The sequence below is a fragment of the Chenopodium quinoa genome, unplaced genomic scaffold (genome assembly GCF_001683475.1).
Source record: "Chenopodium quinoa cultivar QQ74 unplaced genomic scaffold, ASM168347v1, whole genome shotgun sequence".
NCBI lineage: Eukaryota > Viridiplantae > Streptophyta > Magnoliopsida > Caryophyllales > Amaranthaceae > Chenopodium > Chenopodium quinoa.
This window is the reverse complement of record NW_018744137.1, coordinates 805,329-822,227: the sequence shown is the minus strand read 5'-3', so window position 1 is coordinate 822,227 and position 16,899 is coordinate 805,329. Positions and strand designations below refer to the sequence as shown.

The 16,899-nt window shown below is 33.5% G+C and overlaps 2 protein-coding genes and 1 pseudogene across 4 annotated transcripts; 1 reads left to right on the top strand and 2 right to left on the bottom strand.

Moving 5' to 3' along the window:
* Nucleotides 1–392: 392 nt before the first annotated feature.
* On the bottom strand, nucleotides 393–2,396 carry LOC110692978 (non-symbiotic hemoglobin 2-like). Its single transcript, XM_021870069.1, has 4 exons — nucleotides 2,122–2,396; nucleotides 1,882–1,996; nucleotides 883–999; nucleotides 393–762 (listed from the first exon to the last, which is right to left on the bottom strand). The coding sequence occupies exons 1-4, from the start codon at nucleotides 2,388–2,390 to the stop codon at nucleotides 622–624; spliced, it is 642 nt and encodes a 213-aa protein (XP_021725761.1). The 5' UTR covers nucleotides 2,391–2,396; the 3' UTR covers nucleotides 393–621.
* Nucleotides 2,397–6,268: 3,872 nt separating this feature from the next.
* Nucleotides 6,269–14,156, top strand: LOC110692974 (nucleoprotein TPR-like). 3 transcript variants are annotated; one of them, XM_021870065.1, is made up of 13 exons: nucleotides 6,270–6,679; nucleotides 6,785–6,846; nucleotides 6,951–7,065; nucleotides 7,583–7,618; nucleotides 7,733–7,797; nucleotides 7,927–10,289; nucleotides 10,512–10,650; nucleotides 10,732–11,701; nucleotides 11,971–12,092; nucleotides 12,193–12,875; nucleotides 12,976–13,091; nucleotides 13,184–13,415; nucleotides 13,965–14,156. In XM_021870065.1, exons 6-13 carry the CDS (start codon nucleotides 8,001–8,003, stop codon nucleotides 14,052–14,054), a joined length of 4,641 nt encoding a protein of 1,546 aa, XP_021725757.1. In that variant the 5' UTR covers nucleotides 6,270–6,679; nucleotides 6,785–6,846; nucleotides 6,951–7,065; nucleotides 7,583–7,618; nucleotides 7,733–7,797; nucleotides 7,927–8,000; the 3' UTR covers nucleotides 14,055–14,156. The 3 variants fall into 3 exon arrangements, with proteins under 3 accessions (XP_021725755.1, XP_021725757.1, XP_021725756.1); XM_021870063.1 differs by lacking the exons at nucleotides 7,583–7,618; nucleotides 7,733–7,797 and having other exon boundaries at nucleotides 6,269–6,679; XM_021870064.1 differs by lacking the exons at nucleotides 7,583–7,618; nucleotides 7,733–7,797; nucleotides 13,965–14,156 and having other exon boundaries at nucleotides 13,184–13,799.
* Nucleotides 14,157–14,193: 37 nt separating this feature from the next.
* LOC110693098 overlaps nucleotides 14,194–16,899 on the bottom strand; it is a 21,228-nt pseudogene continuing 18,522 nt past the window's right edge.

Here is a 16,899-nt window from a genome sequence, read left to right as displayed (position 1 = left end):
GTTGAATACTTGTATTAATCTTTTTGTTCTCCATGCTTCTTTTAACAACGTAGTTTGGTCAAGACAACGGGAAGAATAAAGGATCCATCAGCTATAACTTCGAAAAACACCCATTTATCAATCTACATTAAACTTCAATTAGGAGGCAACTATGATAAAATTATAGTCCGTGAAAAGTCAAATAGGGATAAAAATAGAGACGGAAGTGTATTAGTAAAAACTACCATATATATACAGAGCTCTAAATTCGGTTAGATATGGACATGACCTGTGGTTTTTAATCCCAGTTTCTTAAAATTGTTTTTCAATGATTAAAATCAAATATAATCTTAGGTTATATTACCAGATGAAATAATATTTTCAAAGTCCAATTTAATAAAGTAGAATAAAAATAAACAATACTCCGTATAATTACCGGATTTAAATATTATTATACAAATAGATATGAATCTGACTTCTTATTTTTTTTTTGCCCCCAACCAATACAGATTTCTCAATAATGAACTCATACAGATAGCAAATGCCTGATTTAGACCAACTAAATCAACTCAAACTTTTTCTTTTTAAATATTTTTTCTTGTTTATTTTTGGGTAATTTATATAATTATACAACGCCAATGATTAAGCTGCATCTTCCTTCATCTCAGCTTCAATGGCTGCAGCTAGCTCATCATAGGCAACACTCCAAGCACATTTTAATTCTTCACTCCATTTGTCACCGGTTGCTTCTTCAATTGTTCTAAGTAATGCTTGTTTCACAACCTATTCATAATTAATCAACATAGCTCAATTAATAGTATGCCTAATCAATAACGAGTATTAAATAGTATATAATTCTCATGGTAGTATTAATCAATTATTAACCATAACAAAATTGTGTACCTCAAAATGGGGATCAGCCACTCCATTCTTCAAATGAATAGCTCCCAAATACTTAAGGGTAGTCTCTCCTACAACCACCTCGCCTTTTTCCCGAAGTTGAATTGCTGACTCACATGTCTATAGATGTATGTACGATATATAATTATGATAAGATATATTTTATCACTTTAAGAAAAAGTGAACATACTCTCAAGTGAAACAAGAAAGAATGCACTATCATTTTAAAACGGCGGGAGTAATAATTTTGTAGAAGGGATCTAGTGTCTAATTAGAATTGCCTTTAAAAAATGTGAGCAAGTTGACAACCTATATAAGTGGGCCACTGGGCCTTAAACCCCTTAATACAGTGGCTAGTACCTCCATTCATTCATTGAGGAAAAATTGCTGACTGTCAGTATTGTGTTTTGTCTGATACATTATAAATAAATCCAAGAGATGCATAGCCATTCATTTTGATAAATATCATTAATATGCCATTATATCATACTAATTTAATTTCCTAGAGTTTATCTTAGGTCATTATAAACAATTATATCTTCCAATTTTTTAGTGTACAAATATTTTGAAATTGATAATAAAATTTTCTAGTGTACATATATATGTAATATTCAAGATTCGATTAATTAACTAGTTTAGTCGATTTAAATATATGGATTCTTCTTTATTTTGCACACATACATAATTTTTCATAAAAACTTTAATCTAGTTTCTTTTCAAATGACAAAACTGAATGTATATGTAGAATAAACTTGACTTAATATATATTATTGATGGTTTTAACACAAATTAAACTTAAGATAATTTCATCATTACATATATTTGTATACAACTTACATTAACATAAATGATACACAAATACTTGCATTTGTTTAACAATTTACACAAGTAAGAACTTAAGAAGGTGATGATCAAGTTACATTAGTATAGCGTGACATTTAGCTATTTAATAAATTATATATTAAGATCTAAAAATTTAGTTGTTTAAGAAATAAAACTCACCATTTTAAAAACCTTAACAGCATGAGCTTTGAGCTTGGGATTGTTCTGTGGAATTTCTTCTGAATCCCTTAAAAATGAAAACATAGCTTTTGCTGCTGGTGCTATTTCCAATATTCTGTTATATTCCACAAAAATTAGGCCATTTTAATTAGAGAAGATAATAATATATTTTTATTATTTACAGTCAATAATTATTTATATAAACTCTATAAACATAAAAAAATATACCAATAAACTTACATGGTGAAGAAACGAAGACTGTATTCAGGGATATTTTGCTTCATGATATCCCATGATTCTTTGACCAATGCTTCATCCTTCTCTGTGAATGTCATCTTCTTTATTTTTTTCTTTCTTTCAAGTGTATAATAAATTGGTAAGCTGAAGTTTTTGGTTTGTAAACAAGTTGAAGCTAAGGAGGAAGCATAGTTGGCTAATTTATAGCTAGCATGGTTACATATAGCTAGATTTAAGAAAATAATATAATTATTTTTTTTAACACTTATCATTATTAAATTGCTCCATCTGTTTCTTTATCTTGTTTGGAATCTTTATAAACTACACTATATATTATAAGGTGTTCCTAAACAAAAAAAGGTGTTCCTAAACAAACCTAGATGTCACGTGGTGCCTTCCTCAATTAGTCGAGTGACTCGAGTCTTTTGTAAAATTGTACTTGTATAAGATTTGAACTAATAGTCTTAAGTTTAAAATCTAAAGTGTTAGCCACTAAACTATGACCATGTTACATGTCATTATGATATACCATGATTTTAATCATGAAATTAATGCAGTAATCCGGATATCCCCGGGCCTAAAAAATAGGTATTAATTTATATATTGTATGGAATGTGTGATTATGTGTGTGATGACTTCATCTAGATGAACACTTTGGGTCTTTGATTGATGTGACTTTTATTATTCCTTTTACCATAATTTATACTAGATATAAGCCCGTGTGATGCACGGTTCTAGTAAATCTTTTTAATTAATTTAAGATTTTTTTATATGAAGATCATTCATCGGATATTTGAATAAAATTCCTAATATCATAAGATAATTTTTTAAAAAAAAATTTAACACTAAAATTATCTTTCGTAGGTTTATTTATTTTACGTGACGCTTGAATTTAAAATTCCAAACCTTATTCTTTAATTTTGCTTAATAAAAAATAAATGACAAATCATTTTATTTATAGATTAAAATAAGTCCTTTGCAAATGCGTTTTTTTTTATACTCGTTCTGTTTCAAAATGTTAGTCTCATCTAAAATCTTTTAACTATTAAAAAAATTAGGGGGAATCTTCTAAATTTCTCTTTGTATATAAGGAAAAACATAGTGATATGAGACTTAGTTTTATTTGTTTCGATGAGTACATTTTTAATATCTAATTTTTATAATATGTGCTAGGGAGAGATTAAAGATATTTACAATCAAAGATTTACATCTATATGTGTAAAAAAGATAATTATTAGTTTTTTAAATAATTTAAATTTTAATTGTTCACTATTCGTTATTTTTTACCTAGATGGCAAAAATTTTAAATCTTATTCGTCACTTTTTCTTCGGTGGTGAGTGAATCTTTTAATTCTAAAATAAATTATTAATCTAAAATTTCATTGGTCAAAATAATACATTTTCTTATGTGGCGCGTCAAATGCTCCCAAAAAATGCCTACTTTATATATATATATATATATATATATATATATATATATATATATATATATATATTATATTTTTTTTATGTTCCTGTTTAAGCATTCAACGTTGAAACAAAAACTTATTTTTTTTTTTGAAATAAAATTGATTCATAAATAAAGTCATACGACATGTACAAAGAGATTTAGATCTAATGAATACATAATAATTGAATCAAATAAAAACATTCCATAAGCAAAACTACAATCGTTGTTGCAAATCGTACATTCTTCATACCCTCTTTCATATCGCTGTGATTTATAGCCTTCATTGGCGAGGGGGTCTATCGATCTGTTGTAGCCCTGCAGAAAATTTCCGTCTGATTCGCTAGGTTGTAATCGACATATTAACCTCTTTTTCGATCTCGCACAAAATTTTACCCATGAAACAACTCTATAGCAATCCATAAAATAAAAAAGCAAATCCTCCCTCAAAGGAGAGAAGAAAAACCCGGTCTTTCGAAGGAGCCAAATCTTCCTAAAGAAGAAGAAAAACCCTGTCTTTCGAGGGAGAAATATTTCTCCTAAAAGAGGAAGAATTATTATTATAAACCTAAAACAATAGAAAAAGCACACAAAAACAAACAATTGGGGCTTTCCACCGATAAAAATCGATGGAAGCCCCTGAACAAAAACTTATAATCAAGCCTTGTAATTAATTATAATAAAAGTTTTTGTTTCAAGGTTGAATGCTTAAAGAGGAACATAAAAAAAATATAAATTTGTTGTTACCTTAGCTACCACCTACCTAGAATTTGTATGCAACAAGGAGGTTGTATTAGAAATTTATTATGGGGAAATTTGCCAAAGTGGTTTTATTATAATCAACCCCATTAATTTCGTACTATTGATAAGAAAAGGGTTAAGTTGATAATAATTGCTCCTTTTGTGTGTTTCAATTAGTCACATTTTTCTTTTGTAGAATTTTCATGACACATGTCAAATTATAATATTTTCAATTATGTGATATATAGACAATTTTTCCTATAAACATTGATATTATGAAAGTTGCATATCAAGATTTGAAACAAATTAAACAAAATCTAACATAAATGTGTTTCTTGTTAAACATTTATCAAGAGCTTACTAGACTCCTTTACATTTAATTTTATAAAAATTTATTCGGAATTTACAAGAATAAACGGGAAGAGTATGATAATAAATAATTTAAATTTAATATGGTCCAATCATTGTTAAATTTTACTAGGGGGAGGGTGAACCGAAGTAGGGGTCATACAACTTTATATGATAAAGATATTTGATTTGGCTATTTGCATTCGTGTGGACAGCACAAGTAAAATTGACAAGGTCACAAGTGGATCTCCATCAACTTTGAAATGCTCAAAGAATCTTTCATTGAGATGCAACAATACACCAAAGTAACCCTTCATTGATGCAAGTAGACGTAATTATTTGGTTTTTTTTGACAAAAGCTTTATTTGTCTTATTGAGTCCATATGATATTTTACTTAACCATTAAAAGTGTCTATTATTGGTGAAATCAAGTAATTATAGTTTTAAAAAAGTGATTTTATATAAATATTAGATTTGTTGTATTATTAAGCTTGGCAGAGTTGTAGATTAGATTAGCCCACTAAATTATCTGGATTAAGCATCTTCTTTTGTAAAAGTGAAAAATGCGGCTTCAAAATAATATGATTGCATAAGAAAGATTATACTAGTAATATATATCAAAATTGATGGTCGTACAAATATTAAGGGCCTGTTCACATTTATTGAAATAAGGTGAGTTGAACTGATTGGAGCTAAATTGAACTGATTGGAACTGAACTGAAATGAATTGAATTGAATAGAGCTGAAATGAATATTTTATGAGAGAAGGAAATTAGGAGTTGAATCCAACTAAAATGATTGGAGCTAAGCTGAACTGAACTGAACTGATTGGAGTTGACAGAACTGAACTAAGCTGAAATGAACATGCCCTAAGTCCTATAATGTTTTTTGTTGCAAGATGGTCCTATGTTAGTCATGGAGCATATTACTTGGCTAACGAAAGTTTGCTTGTTTGATGTTTACTATACGAATAAAGAATGTAGTACATTTGACTTTAGTGTTCGCAACTTTTTTTTGAGGATTACTTAATACTACATGCAACTTGTGTATATAGTGTTGGGTATTTCCCTTGTCATATGCCTTGACCTAGGGCTTGACATGAGATCAAATAGACTGTTGTGTTATTAGTATCTTGACCCAAGGCACAACATTATAAAAAAGAGTGTAAGAGTTGTCAAAACCTAATCCATCTGACTCGATCCGAGAAATACTCAATTTAGATTTCGACTTGTATGAACACAATAATTTAACCTAAGTCAAGTTTGAAATTATACCCTACTCGTACTTGAGTACACCGAGCTCAACCCAAACACCCAAATTGACACCTCTAGTCACTGTAGCGTGAGTCAGTGAGTATAGAGTATACTTAGAGACAAGATCCAAACCAAGGACTAATCGTGTTGGTCTTCTATAAATAGGCTAATGCACAACCTGTTTCATGCGTTGGGTTGTATGGTGTAGTACATATAGGCTAGTAGTCTAGCATTCATCATAGTTGTACATTTGTGCACTACTGGTGTCAATATTTAGTGTCAACATTTGAAAATAATGTTCATGCATGACCCATGACCCTCGCCATGAGCATAAATAGCATAAATTAGCTTGCGTGCCAGACATTTAGCAATAGAAATTGGATCGCCTCTTCAACTAATCATTATATACGTAGTACTATAAGTTTTCATAAAAAAATATACGTAGTATAAAATTTTTTTAAAAAAAAATCCAAACTCCAGAAAATGAACCAGCCCAAAAAAAGAAATTGGGCCAAAATAACCGACTTAAAAAACGGGTTTCACCAAAGTCCAGTAAAAAGCCCATCATCTTTCTCTCTCTTCCACCTCTCCCTTCTCTTTCTAACTTCTGAATTCTAAAACCCTAAAAAATCTCGCTCCCGCCTAGTACAGAATTCTCGATTTTTTTTCTCCTATTTTTAAAAATGTCACCAAATTATTTTTTTTATACAAATTCGTAATTAATTGATTGAATTTCATTCAAAAATAATCAAATTTCTCCATTGATGAAAAGGTTTGATCATTCAATTTTATTTTTTATTCTTATTTAATTTCAATTAGGGTTCTTAAATTATTCATTCTGTTTATAATTTTTCGGATTTTTTGTAAAAATTTGCAGTTTATGGTGTCGAATCTTCTCCAGTGAAGACAATGGAGTCGGTAAATCCTTGTTGTTCGAAGGTATTTTCTCATGATTTCTTGAACTTTTTTAAATTGAACTTAAATCGTCGAAAATTTATAAATTTTAGTTGAGATTTACGAATTTTTTTTGTTTAATTGAGCAGTGGGTAAAAGCATATAAGAAATTGGAAGGTAAGCGGAATGCTCTTCGAAATGGTGTTGAAATTCTCCAGAAACAAATTGATCTTCTTCAACAGGATAATGCCAGCCTTAAGAAAGGTAACTTTTCATTTTATTTGATTTGCTGTTGTTGCGCAATGTTTACGGTTTCGTACGAGTATACTATCATTGCTTTGGCTAAGTGATTGTTTGATTGACGAGGGGAGAACAGAAAGGAATTACAGAGACCTTGAAAATGGAAAATTCTATTGTAGTTTGGTTGAAAAAAATCGAAAGCTTGAATAATATTAGTGATACAAATTTAGCCATTTTCGTCGTTGCACATTAGGAAGAAAAGAGTAACTTTGAATCTGAATAATGATGTTCTTTCATTTATAATTTCGATGTCGGGGCCTTTCAAGGTTGTATATGTTGATGTGGAGTGTTTGAAAATGGGCAATTTAAGTAATCTTAACTTTGGATGGTTTTTTTAAAATTTAATTTTAATGTTGTCGAGGTAATGTATAGCACAATTCTTCCAATATATAAAATGATTAATAATTGCTACTGTGAGAGACAACTTCGAATTTTAACTTTGTTCGCCTTGTTTTGTTATTGAACTCTCTTTGCCTTCAAGACCGGCTATCAAATAAACACTGCATCTTCAAAGCAGGTGGGCACTTTTAGATATGAAATTTATTTATGTACAGAATTTACGTGACTTCTTTAAAATTTTATTTTAAATAGCTAGTTCCAAAATGACGATGAATGGATTCTTCGATTATAGGATTAGACCAACTTTTTTGTGAAGTTTGCATCAATTTCATCCATGGGAGCAAGAATTATGATTTGGTATACTCTTAAATCTTTGCACATTTACATACTTTAGACTGTCCGTTCCTGCATGGTGCACATGAACGGATTGTGGGAACTAGTTTATACAGTGAGTAATGGTGTTCTTTTGTAATTGTGCATCTTCAGCATGTGATGAAGAGCGGGCACGGGTTAATGTTGTGGAAAAGGAGAAAGGAGAGGAAGCATCTCTTAGGATCTCCATGGAAAAAGAAATTGCTGCATTGAAGTCTGAGACATCTTCCATCGGGCCTCAGGCGACCTTTGGAAATGCAGGATTGGATAATGAAGCAACTCATCTTCGAACTTGCATTTCTGAGAAGGAGATGGAAATAGATCGCCTTAAGCAGCTTCTTGCTGACGAAATAACAAGGGTTAATGTAGAAAAAAATGCTGCTGAGTTGGAAAGGAAAAATGTTGCTGAATTGCAGAGATCTTTAGAATATGAAAAGAGAAAAGCTGAAGAAGCAAGTAAGATGTCTGATGCTGCAGCCAGAAAAGCTGAAGACCATAGGATTCAGTTGGAGACTTTAAGAAATGAACTTGAAAAAACAAATTTGAAATGGGTAGAAGTAAACAGAAAGCTTGAGGCTGAAAAGCAGGATGCTATCAAAGAGAAAAGGTGTTCCGATGAGAAGAGGGTTCAGGAAGAAGAATGCCGTGCTAATTATTTTACTCAGCTGGAAGAGGAAAAGCAGAAGGTTGAGAAATTGCAAAATGAGTTGCAGGAAATCATGAGATTGAAAAGTTCAGTTGATACTTCCGAGTTAGATGAGGTTAAGAGAAAACTTGAAGCAGAAAAGAATGAAGTTGCTAAAGAGAAAAGACGTGTTGCAGAAGAAAAGGTGAAAGTTAGTGAGCAGAGAAAGATTGCAGAGGCCTGTGAGAAGAGAGTTTCTGAAGAGAAGTGCCGTGCTGATGAATTTATGAGGCAGTTTGAAGAGGAGAAGCAAAAGGTTGAGAACTTGCGAAGGGAATTACAGGAAGTTTTGTCATCTCAGAAAGCAACTGATTTCTCTCAGTTTGATGAGCTGAAGAAAAACCTGGAGGAAGAAAGGAAGAAAGTAGTTGAAGAACAAAAGTGTGTTGAAGAAGAAAAAGCAAGAGTTATGGAGCAAAGAAAGATTGCAGACGCAAACAAGCAGAGGGCCTCTGAAGAAAAGTATCGTGCTGACAATTTGTTTATACAGTTGGAAGAGGAGAAACGGAAGGTTGAGAAATTGCAAAGGGAATTACAGGAAGCGTTGTTGTCGCGGATAACTATTGATTCATCTGATTTTCATGAGCTTAAGAGAAACCTTGAGGAAGAGAAGAAGAAAGTCGCTCAAGAGCAAAGATGTGTTGAAGAAGAAAAGGTTAGAACTATGGAGCAAAAAAAAATTGCAGATGCAAACAAGAAGAGGTTCTCTGAAGAAAAATGCCATAATGATAAACTGCTAATGGAGTTGGAGGAGGAGAAGCGTAAGGTTGAGGAATTGCAAAGGGAGTTACAGGAAGGTTTGCCATCTCAGAAAGCTATTGATTCCTGTGTTTTTGATGAGCTTAAGAGAAACCTGGAGGAAGAAAAGAAGAAAGTTACTCAAGGGGAAAGATGTGTTGAAGAAGAAAAGGTTAGAGCTATTGAGCAAAAAAAGATTGCAGATGCAAACAAGAAGGTGGCTTCTGAAGAAAAAAGTCGTGCTGATAAACTGTTAGTGCTGTTGGAAGAGGAGAAGCGGAAGGTTGATAAATTACAAAGGGAATTGCAGGAAGTGGTTTCATCTAAAAAACCTGCCAAATCTTCTGAATTAGATGAGGTTAATAGAAATCTTGAGGCAGAAAAGAAGAAGGTTGCTATTGAGAGAAAACGTGGGGATCTTGAGACTTCCAGAAAGGAAGAACAGAAAAATCTAGCAGAAGCCAGTATTAAGAATGCCATGGAGGAGAAGAGCCGTGCTGACAAGCTATTTGAGGAGCTAGTGAGTAGCAGAGAAATGATTAAGAATTTAGAGAGGGAGCTAAATAAGGTGAATGGTATGCTCAAGTCTGAAAGAATAGAGGTGGCCAGAGAGAAAACACGCGCAGATTTGCAGAAATTAAAATCAGAAGAACAAGGGCAAATTGCCGTGACAAATAAAATGAGAGCCATGGAGGAGAAGTCCCGCGGTGATAATTTATTTCAAGAGCTGTTGAATGCTAGAAAACAGCTTCAGGATGTGGAACATGAGTTAGATGAAGTGAAATTATGCAGGGGTTTGAATAGAACCTCAGTTGTGGCTCCTATTGCTGTAAATGAGCAAGCTGCAAGAGTTACCCTCTTGCAGGAACAATTAAAATTCGAGAAGAAGCGAGTGAAGCATGCCAAAGAGGTGGCCAAGTTAGAAAAAGACCGCAACATCATTTTACAACAGGAGCTAAAGAGATTAAAGCAAGACTTCCAATGTTTATTGGATCACCTCGGTATGCTAAGTGATACTTTTGGCACAAGAAATGGTGTGGCTAACATACTAAAGGTTTGTCAAGAAGAGCTCCTTTTTACCTTTTTTTAAAAAAAAAATAAAATTATTTATTTCTCGTTTCGTATTATCCTGTTTCCACCTTATTGTGCTAAACTGCTAATGTTAATTTCCTTAATCATTTTAAGTCCATGCTTATCTGAGAGCCTTATGAATACTGTTTATTATATAATTATGAATGAATCAATATAATCCTAACTGAATTTTATATACTTGTAGAAATCAGGCCTACCTCAGATGCGTTATCATGGCGATGATGAGCTCAGAATGTCTAGCTTGTCGTCCAAGGATGCTTCTTGTCGTTTCAAGCCAAACATGCGTCTCGTGCAGGCAGGGCCTGGCATGGAATCAACCTCAGGTATGGAGAATGAATTGGATCCTCTACAAGGGGGTTCTCATGGCGATACTATACCAACTTCTGCCCTTAACTCGAATACAGCATCTTTTTCTTATGAACAGTTGCTGGGATCACAGGAAAGAGTTGCTGGCTCTCTTAACATGTCAGCGGGGTTGTCAGTGGAGAATCCAAAACAGAGAGCAACAATTCTCAGAGACTCTAATGAGTGCTACAAAGGAAAAACTGGTGATAAAATTTGCATTGCTGGTGAACACAGCATTAGAAGCCCTGTTGAGGCTGTTACTGATCATGCCAAAAAGAGAAGGAAAATTCTTGATGAAATTGAGTCCATCAAACATATGCATTTAGAAGGTAAAAGCATTTTCCAAGAAGCAGAAAAAAAGCTGTTAACTTTACAAAATACATTACTCCAACCCTTGATGAACGATCAGCTAGAGAAGGAAAATTTTTCATTACCTGTCAATAAAAATAAATTATGTGGCAATTCTGATTGGTCTAGCAAGAAAAGGAAGATATTACGCGAATCAGATTTAGTCTTTCGGCAAGCTAATGACCCTAATGTGGAAATGGAAGTAGATAAAACTTTTGCTCCAAGTGCCACAGAGACAAGGGAAATTTCCCAGCCTTCAACAGATCTTGAGATAGACCGGGTTGAACACATTCAAGATACAATGACGGATTTTGAGCAAGTTATAAATGGGGATTACATGAAACTTCTTGATTTGGATGACGCAGTTGCTGAGGAATGTTTCAAAATGGCGATGGAGAGGCCGCTATCTCCTATACCTCCCGAGTTGCTTGAGTTTGGACAAAAGGCCAGAGCACTGACGCTTAGTGAGCCTATATCAAGAGACAATGAGGCAGAGCATCAAGCGTACAATGAAAACCAACTATACTTTGTGTTGTTTACTGATCTAGAGGATGTTAGCAGTATTACCCAGATATATGGTGCTACTAGAGCTTGCTTAGCTCGGTGCTTGTTTTTTCAAACAGATTTCTCATTGCAGGATATACTGATGGCCTTACTGTTGGAGAAAGATCTGAGACCCAGGTGAATTGTTAATTTAGATTGACTAAATTATCCTCTTTTTATAATGTAGCAATGGTGTGTAGATTTGTTTGGTATGGTGTTGGGCTTTTAAATTGTCAAAAATGCTATTATACCTCTATCTTATGCATGAGTTTTGCTGCAATCTTGTGGGCATTTTGTAGCAAAATGGTACTTTGAGTAGGTCCTAAGGTGTTTAAGTCTCTTTTAATTAAGTTTTTCCGCGTCATTATATAGCTAACTTGTTTTTGCCTTTCTCTGTGCATTGCCAGGGAAAAAGCATGTGTTCTTTTCTCTCTGATACTTCTCAATTTTTCTGCGGTGTCATCTAGTAAGCCTGTTAATTTCTGCATCCAGGAGCTTATGGATTCTTTCTCTGCTAATATACACTCAGGTATATTGATATATGCCATCTTTAATGGCACCAAAATCACCTCTATATGTACTTCTTGATGTTTTGTCACTCACTGTTAAATTATCTTTTATCCATGCAGTGCTATTCAACTCTGAAACGAGAGATCTATTTGCCAAAATTTGCGACCTCCGTGAATTACTTACTTTGAGTGAGGATTTTATGCTTAACAGAAGAACAATGTCTAATTTCATGACCTGTGAGTTGCTGGGTGGTTGTGGTTCCAGTGTTGAAATTCTGCTTGAAGGAAAGAAAATTGTCTTGTGGCCCAAGATGGCTTCAACTGATTTGGTTGTCGCAGGGAGCATTGTTTTTGCATCAGTCTCTAAAGCAGTTGGTCATACTGGTTATGTATGTGAAGTTTCACTAAAATTTCTTCAGATTGACAGAGCCGAGTATTCTCTGGCCTTGAAAGTTCTTCATTCTTTTGCTCGTGTATGTGGGGAAGAATATTTCTCCATCAGCAATTACTCATCAGTTATGAACGTAGTTAGATCTGTGGTGACCTTCATGGAGGGTACTATTGCAAAGAATGCCATTCAACCAGGGGATAATTCTCAGAATCAGTTTACTCCATGTGTTAGATGCCCATTTTCAGAGGGTTCTGTATCTGTGGATGTTGTTTCCTCAGAGCTATTAGAAGAACTTCAAAGTCATATTGTTCCCCAAGATCCTGTTGTGTCCGCTCATCCATCAAACAGGGAAGCCCTTAATTGCCTTCTGGGTGATGTCCTATCATCTCTGGAGCTCATCTCGTCTTTTATGGTACCTGATTTTCATATTTCACTATTAGCATATACCGAGTCCTTTTTCTCTTTCTATATCCTATTTGCAACATGCTTGATCTATGTTTTATGTTTTTCAGGGCTGGGACTGGGTTTGTGACAAAATTGTACCCAAGTTATATAAGATGTTAGAATCAAGTTATCAGGATAGGGTCTTCACTACTGCTCTTGTTGTCCTTCTAGGTGATATTGGGAGGTGAGGTTTTCTTTGCCGAATTTATATGCTGCATCACTTTCCTCTTTTGTGATAAATATTTTTAAGACCTGACTAACAGTTCAATATTTCAGACTGGGTGTAAAAGCACGTGGTTATGATGATACTGGAATTGAGGGCATTAAACGCCACCTATTGGGTCTTTTATATCAGACTGCTGCCTCAAAGTGCGATACAACTCTATCCATGGCAATTGTTTATGGACTGATTGGGCTTTATCCGAAAGGTCTAGAGATGTTTCAGAAGGGTAACAATTTTGAGCTTCCGGCCGAAGGCAGCCATTCTGCATCTTCTTCATTTGATATTGTAAGCAAGTTCCTTTCTTCTCTTAGCAGCAAGCAGATAACCTCCTTGGTCAGTCTAGTGAATCCTGATAATAGGTGTAGCTGATTAGTTGTGGCCTAGATTTTGCAAGTAAGGCGGTTTTGCTAGTCATTTAAGGCCATCTATGGATGGAGTTTTGCAAACCCTTTTGAGTTCTGTAGGAATATTTTGCTGTAGATAAGAAAATTGATTCAAAAAGAGTTGGCAAAACCCTGTTCACTGGAGATGTTCTCCGTTATATGCAATATTTATGCATGCGCCCAATTTTTACAGGAAGGGTGTTTGCTTTTATCGTACTAGGAAAAATGTATATATGAGAGAATCAGAATTATAGGTTGCATTTTAATCAAGTACATTTTATTGTTATGATGCTGTTGAAAGGAACAAGAATCGGTGGGACAAGATGACTAATATATACTTCCTCCGTTTATTCTTTAAATTACACACTTACCTTTTCACAAAAACTGAGAAATCTATTTGATTTCAGGAGACAGAAAAGATAACATGAAAAAAATTACATTGTTTTGCTAGATAATGAAGTGGACATTCACGGGTCTCAACCCAGATATGAATCAATTCGAACCCAAGACTTCCCGTAACGAAAAAGTACGTAGGCGTTGATCCTCGATACAACTACATAGAGTTTGATCCTTGATACTACTTGAGCTGAACTCTTGTGGTGTTGAAGTTGATGACATATAATAAGAGGAAGATCGAATTGGTAATGACTAACAATACACGAGAAAGTCGCCTTGGGTGGTCACGTACAATACATATAATGCGGAAGCCTTGGTTGAGCACAAATAACAAGAGGGATCTTCTTAGGATTAGTGAGACCAAAAATCTCTTCCATGTCCATACCTTGAGGTTTAATGTTATCAGGCAATTTCCATTCAATTCCATGAAGAAGATTGGCTAAACCAGGCTCAACAATCTATAAGCCAATATTATACCCTGGACACTTCCTTCTTCCTGAACCAAAAGGTAAAAATTCGAGTTCTTGACTTTTGACGTCTATATCATTGTTAATAAATCTATCAGGCCAAAACTCACGAGGCTTGTCATGCACATTAGGGTCACTATGTATGGTGAACGTATTCATAAGAGCAAGTGAACCCTTAGGAATGTCATAGCCTTCAACTTTCACTTGCTCCCTTGAAAATCGAGGCACAAGCAAAGGAGTAACTGGGTGCAACCTCAATGTTTCTTTCACTATTGCTCGAAAATATGGTAGATTTTGTATATCTTGCTCTTGGACCCATCTTTCCTTACCTATAACACAATCAAGCTCTTCTGTTGCTTTGGCAATGATATCAGGTCTTCTTATGAGTTCAGTGATTGTCCACTCTAGAGTAATTGTAGAAGTGTCTGTACCTCCCGCAATTAAATCCTAGAAATTATTTTGAAACCCATCAATTTTTTAAAGATAGAAACTTTAAGGCACAGAGAGAATATCTTGTTGTACGTAAACATGTAGTAAAGAAATATGCCAAAAAAGCATAAATGAGGAAGCATTATATACCTGGGTAAATGCCTTGACTCCATTTCTTTCAATCGTAACTTGATTATTGGAATCATTAGCATGTTGTAATAGCACATCAACCATATCTTTAGGCACCCAATTATCCTTCTCATTTTCCCTCCTAGCATTATATTCATCCAACACATGCTCCATAAACCTATCAAACTTTTTACCAATTATCTTCATTCTTTTCTCATAGCCTTGAATATCAAGGTACTTAACACGAGGTATCCAATCACCAAGATTTAACACCCCATTTAGTACGAACAATTCATCAAGCATTAGCCTAAATTCGTCGTCCACCTTTTCTCTTGATTATTGACATAGTTATCATTACATTTTTTTTTGGGTGAGAAAGATAAATCACTTTTTTTTTTTTTGGGTGAGAAATACAAATCACATAATTGACACTACAATTATAACATAACAACAATATTTTCATTGAATAACTCCCAAACTTTGCATCGATATTAAACAAAAGTCTAGGGTTGTAAGCAAGAAGTAGGTAACACGAAAGTAACGTACCGTGTGCATGGTACTCCAGGTTTATAAATTTATGTTATTTTAATATGAATTTTTTGTTATTTTAAAATAAGTACGTAGTACGTATATGTTATTTTATATTTGCATGTTTTTTTTTCCCAACATTGATCCTTTCTCTGTAATCTAGATTTATAAAATTCATGTTATCTTAATGTGAACCTATTAATATATGGAACTGCAATCTTTGTATTTACCACTATTAGCAGCGTACTAAGAAATAAGACTACTAAAAATACTATCATGACTTCGCAAGCAATCTGAATAAATGCTTATAATTCGTGATAAAACAAAATGAAATCAGATAATCTAGCAGCTTCATCTGATATAAAATTATCAATATTCTTTGACAATACTCGTTATAGAAGTCTAATTAAGCTAATAAGATGTTTGGTACTACTTGTGATATTGACCAAACATACGTTTCTGGCTTTATTAAAAGCTATATAAATCATTTAATAATTTTACGAGTAAACAATTATGTAGACCATTCCTTAAACTATTAGATTGCTCAAGGCCCAGTAGTTAATTCATTCCATATTTCCATGATTCACAAATTAAAGTAGGCAATTAAAATAAGAAGTGTACGAGTAGAACTAAAGAGTCAAGACAAATTAAAGATGTGGAATTTAATCAAATAAGATAATAATATTACTTAGCTTGATAACATAATTTACTAATTTAATATACTATAAAGTTGATAAACAAAGCACATGGGCATGTTTTAATCAAGTTGTGGATTGTGTATTATACTTCTTTTATGAAGGAGTAAAGCACCCATTTTAGATTATTAAAAGCAAAAGATTAAAAGACAAGATGATATTGATTCGAGCATAAACCGCATATTATGGTGATACAAATCTTCGAAACAGCGACTTACATAGCTAGAAGCATGACATAAAAGTCAAATTTATAACAAGGAACCAAAAGTTATAGGAGTATAATATAAATCACTTTTTTTTTTTTTTTTTTTTTTTTTTTTTTTTTTTTTTGGGGATTAATTTCGTTCCACAACATACAACATAGTGTATGTATAATTACAAAGTTTACAAAAACATATAATCAAATAGTTCATAATTAGACTTGTTGATTTTCCGCATAAAAAACAATTTTATTGCTTGCTAATTTGATTTAGGACATTTATTTGCATTACACCCTTCGTGTTATGATTAATAATACTGATTAACTTTGTGTGCGCTAGTTCTCGCCGTGATTATTTTCTTTGCTGTGTGGGCTTTGTACAAGCTACTTTGTTTGATAGGCACATCAACCGTACCCCAGACATTGCTGCGCCAGAAGTCGAATTAGGATGGTCATGGTCATGCTTTTGATGACCTATCCAGCTTTGCCGGTCGTATAATATAGCTAGTCACCAACCCCTTTTATTTCAGTTTTGTGTTGAAT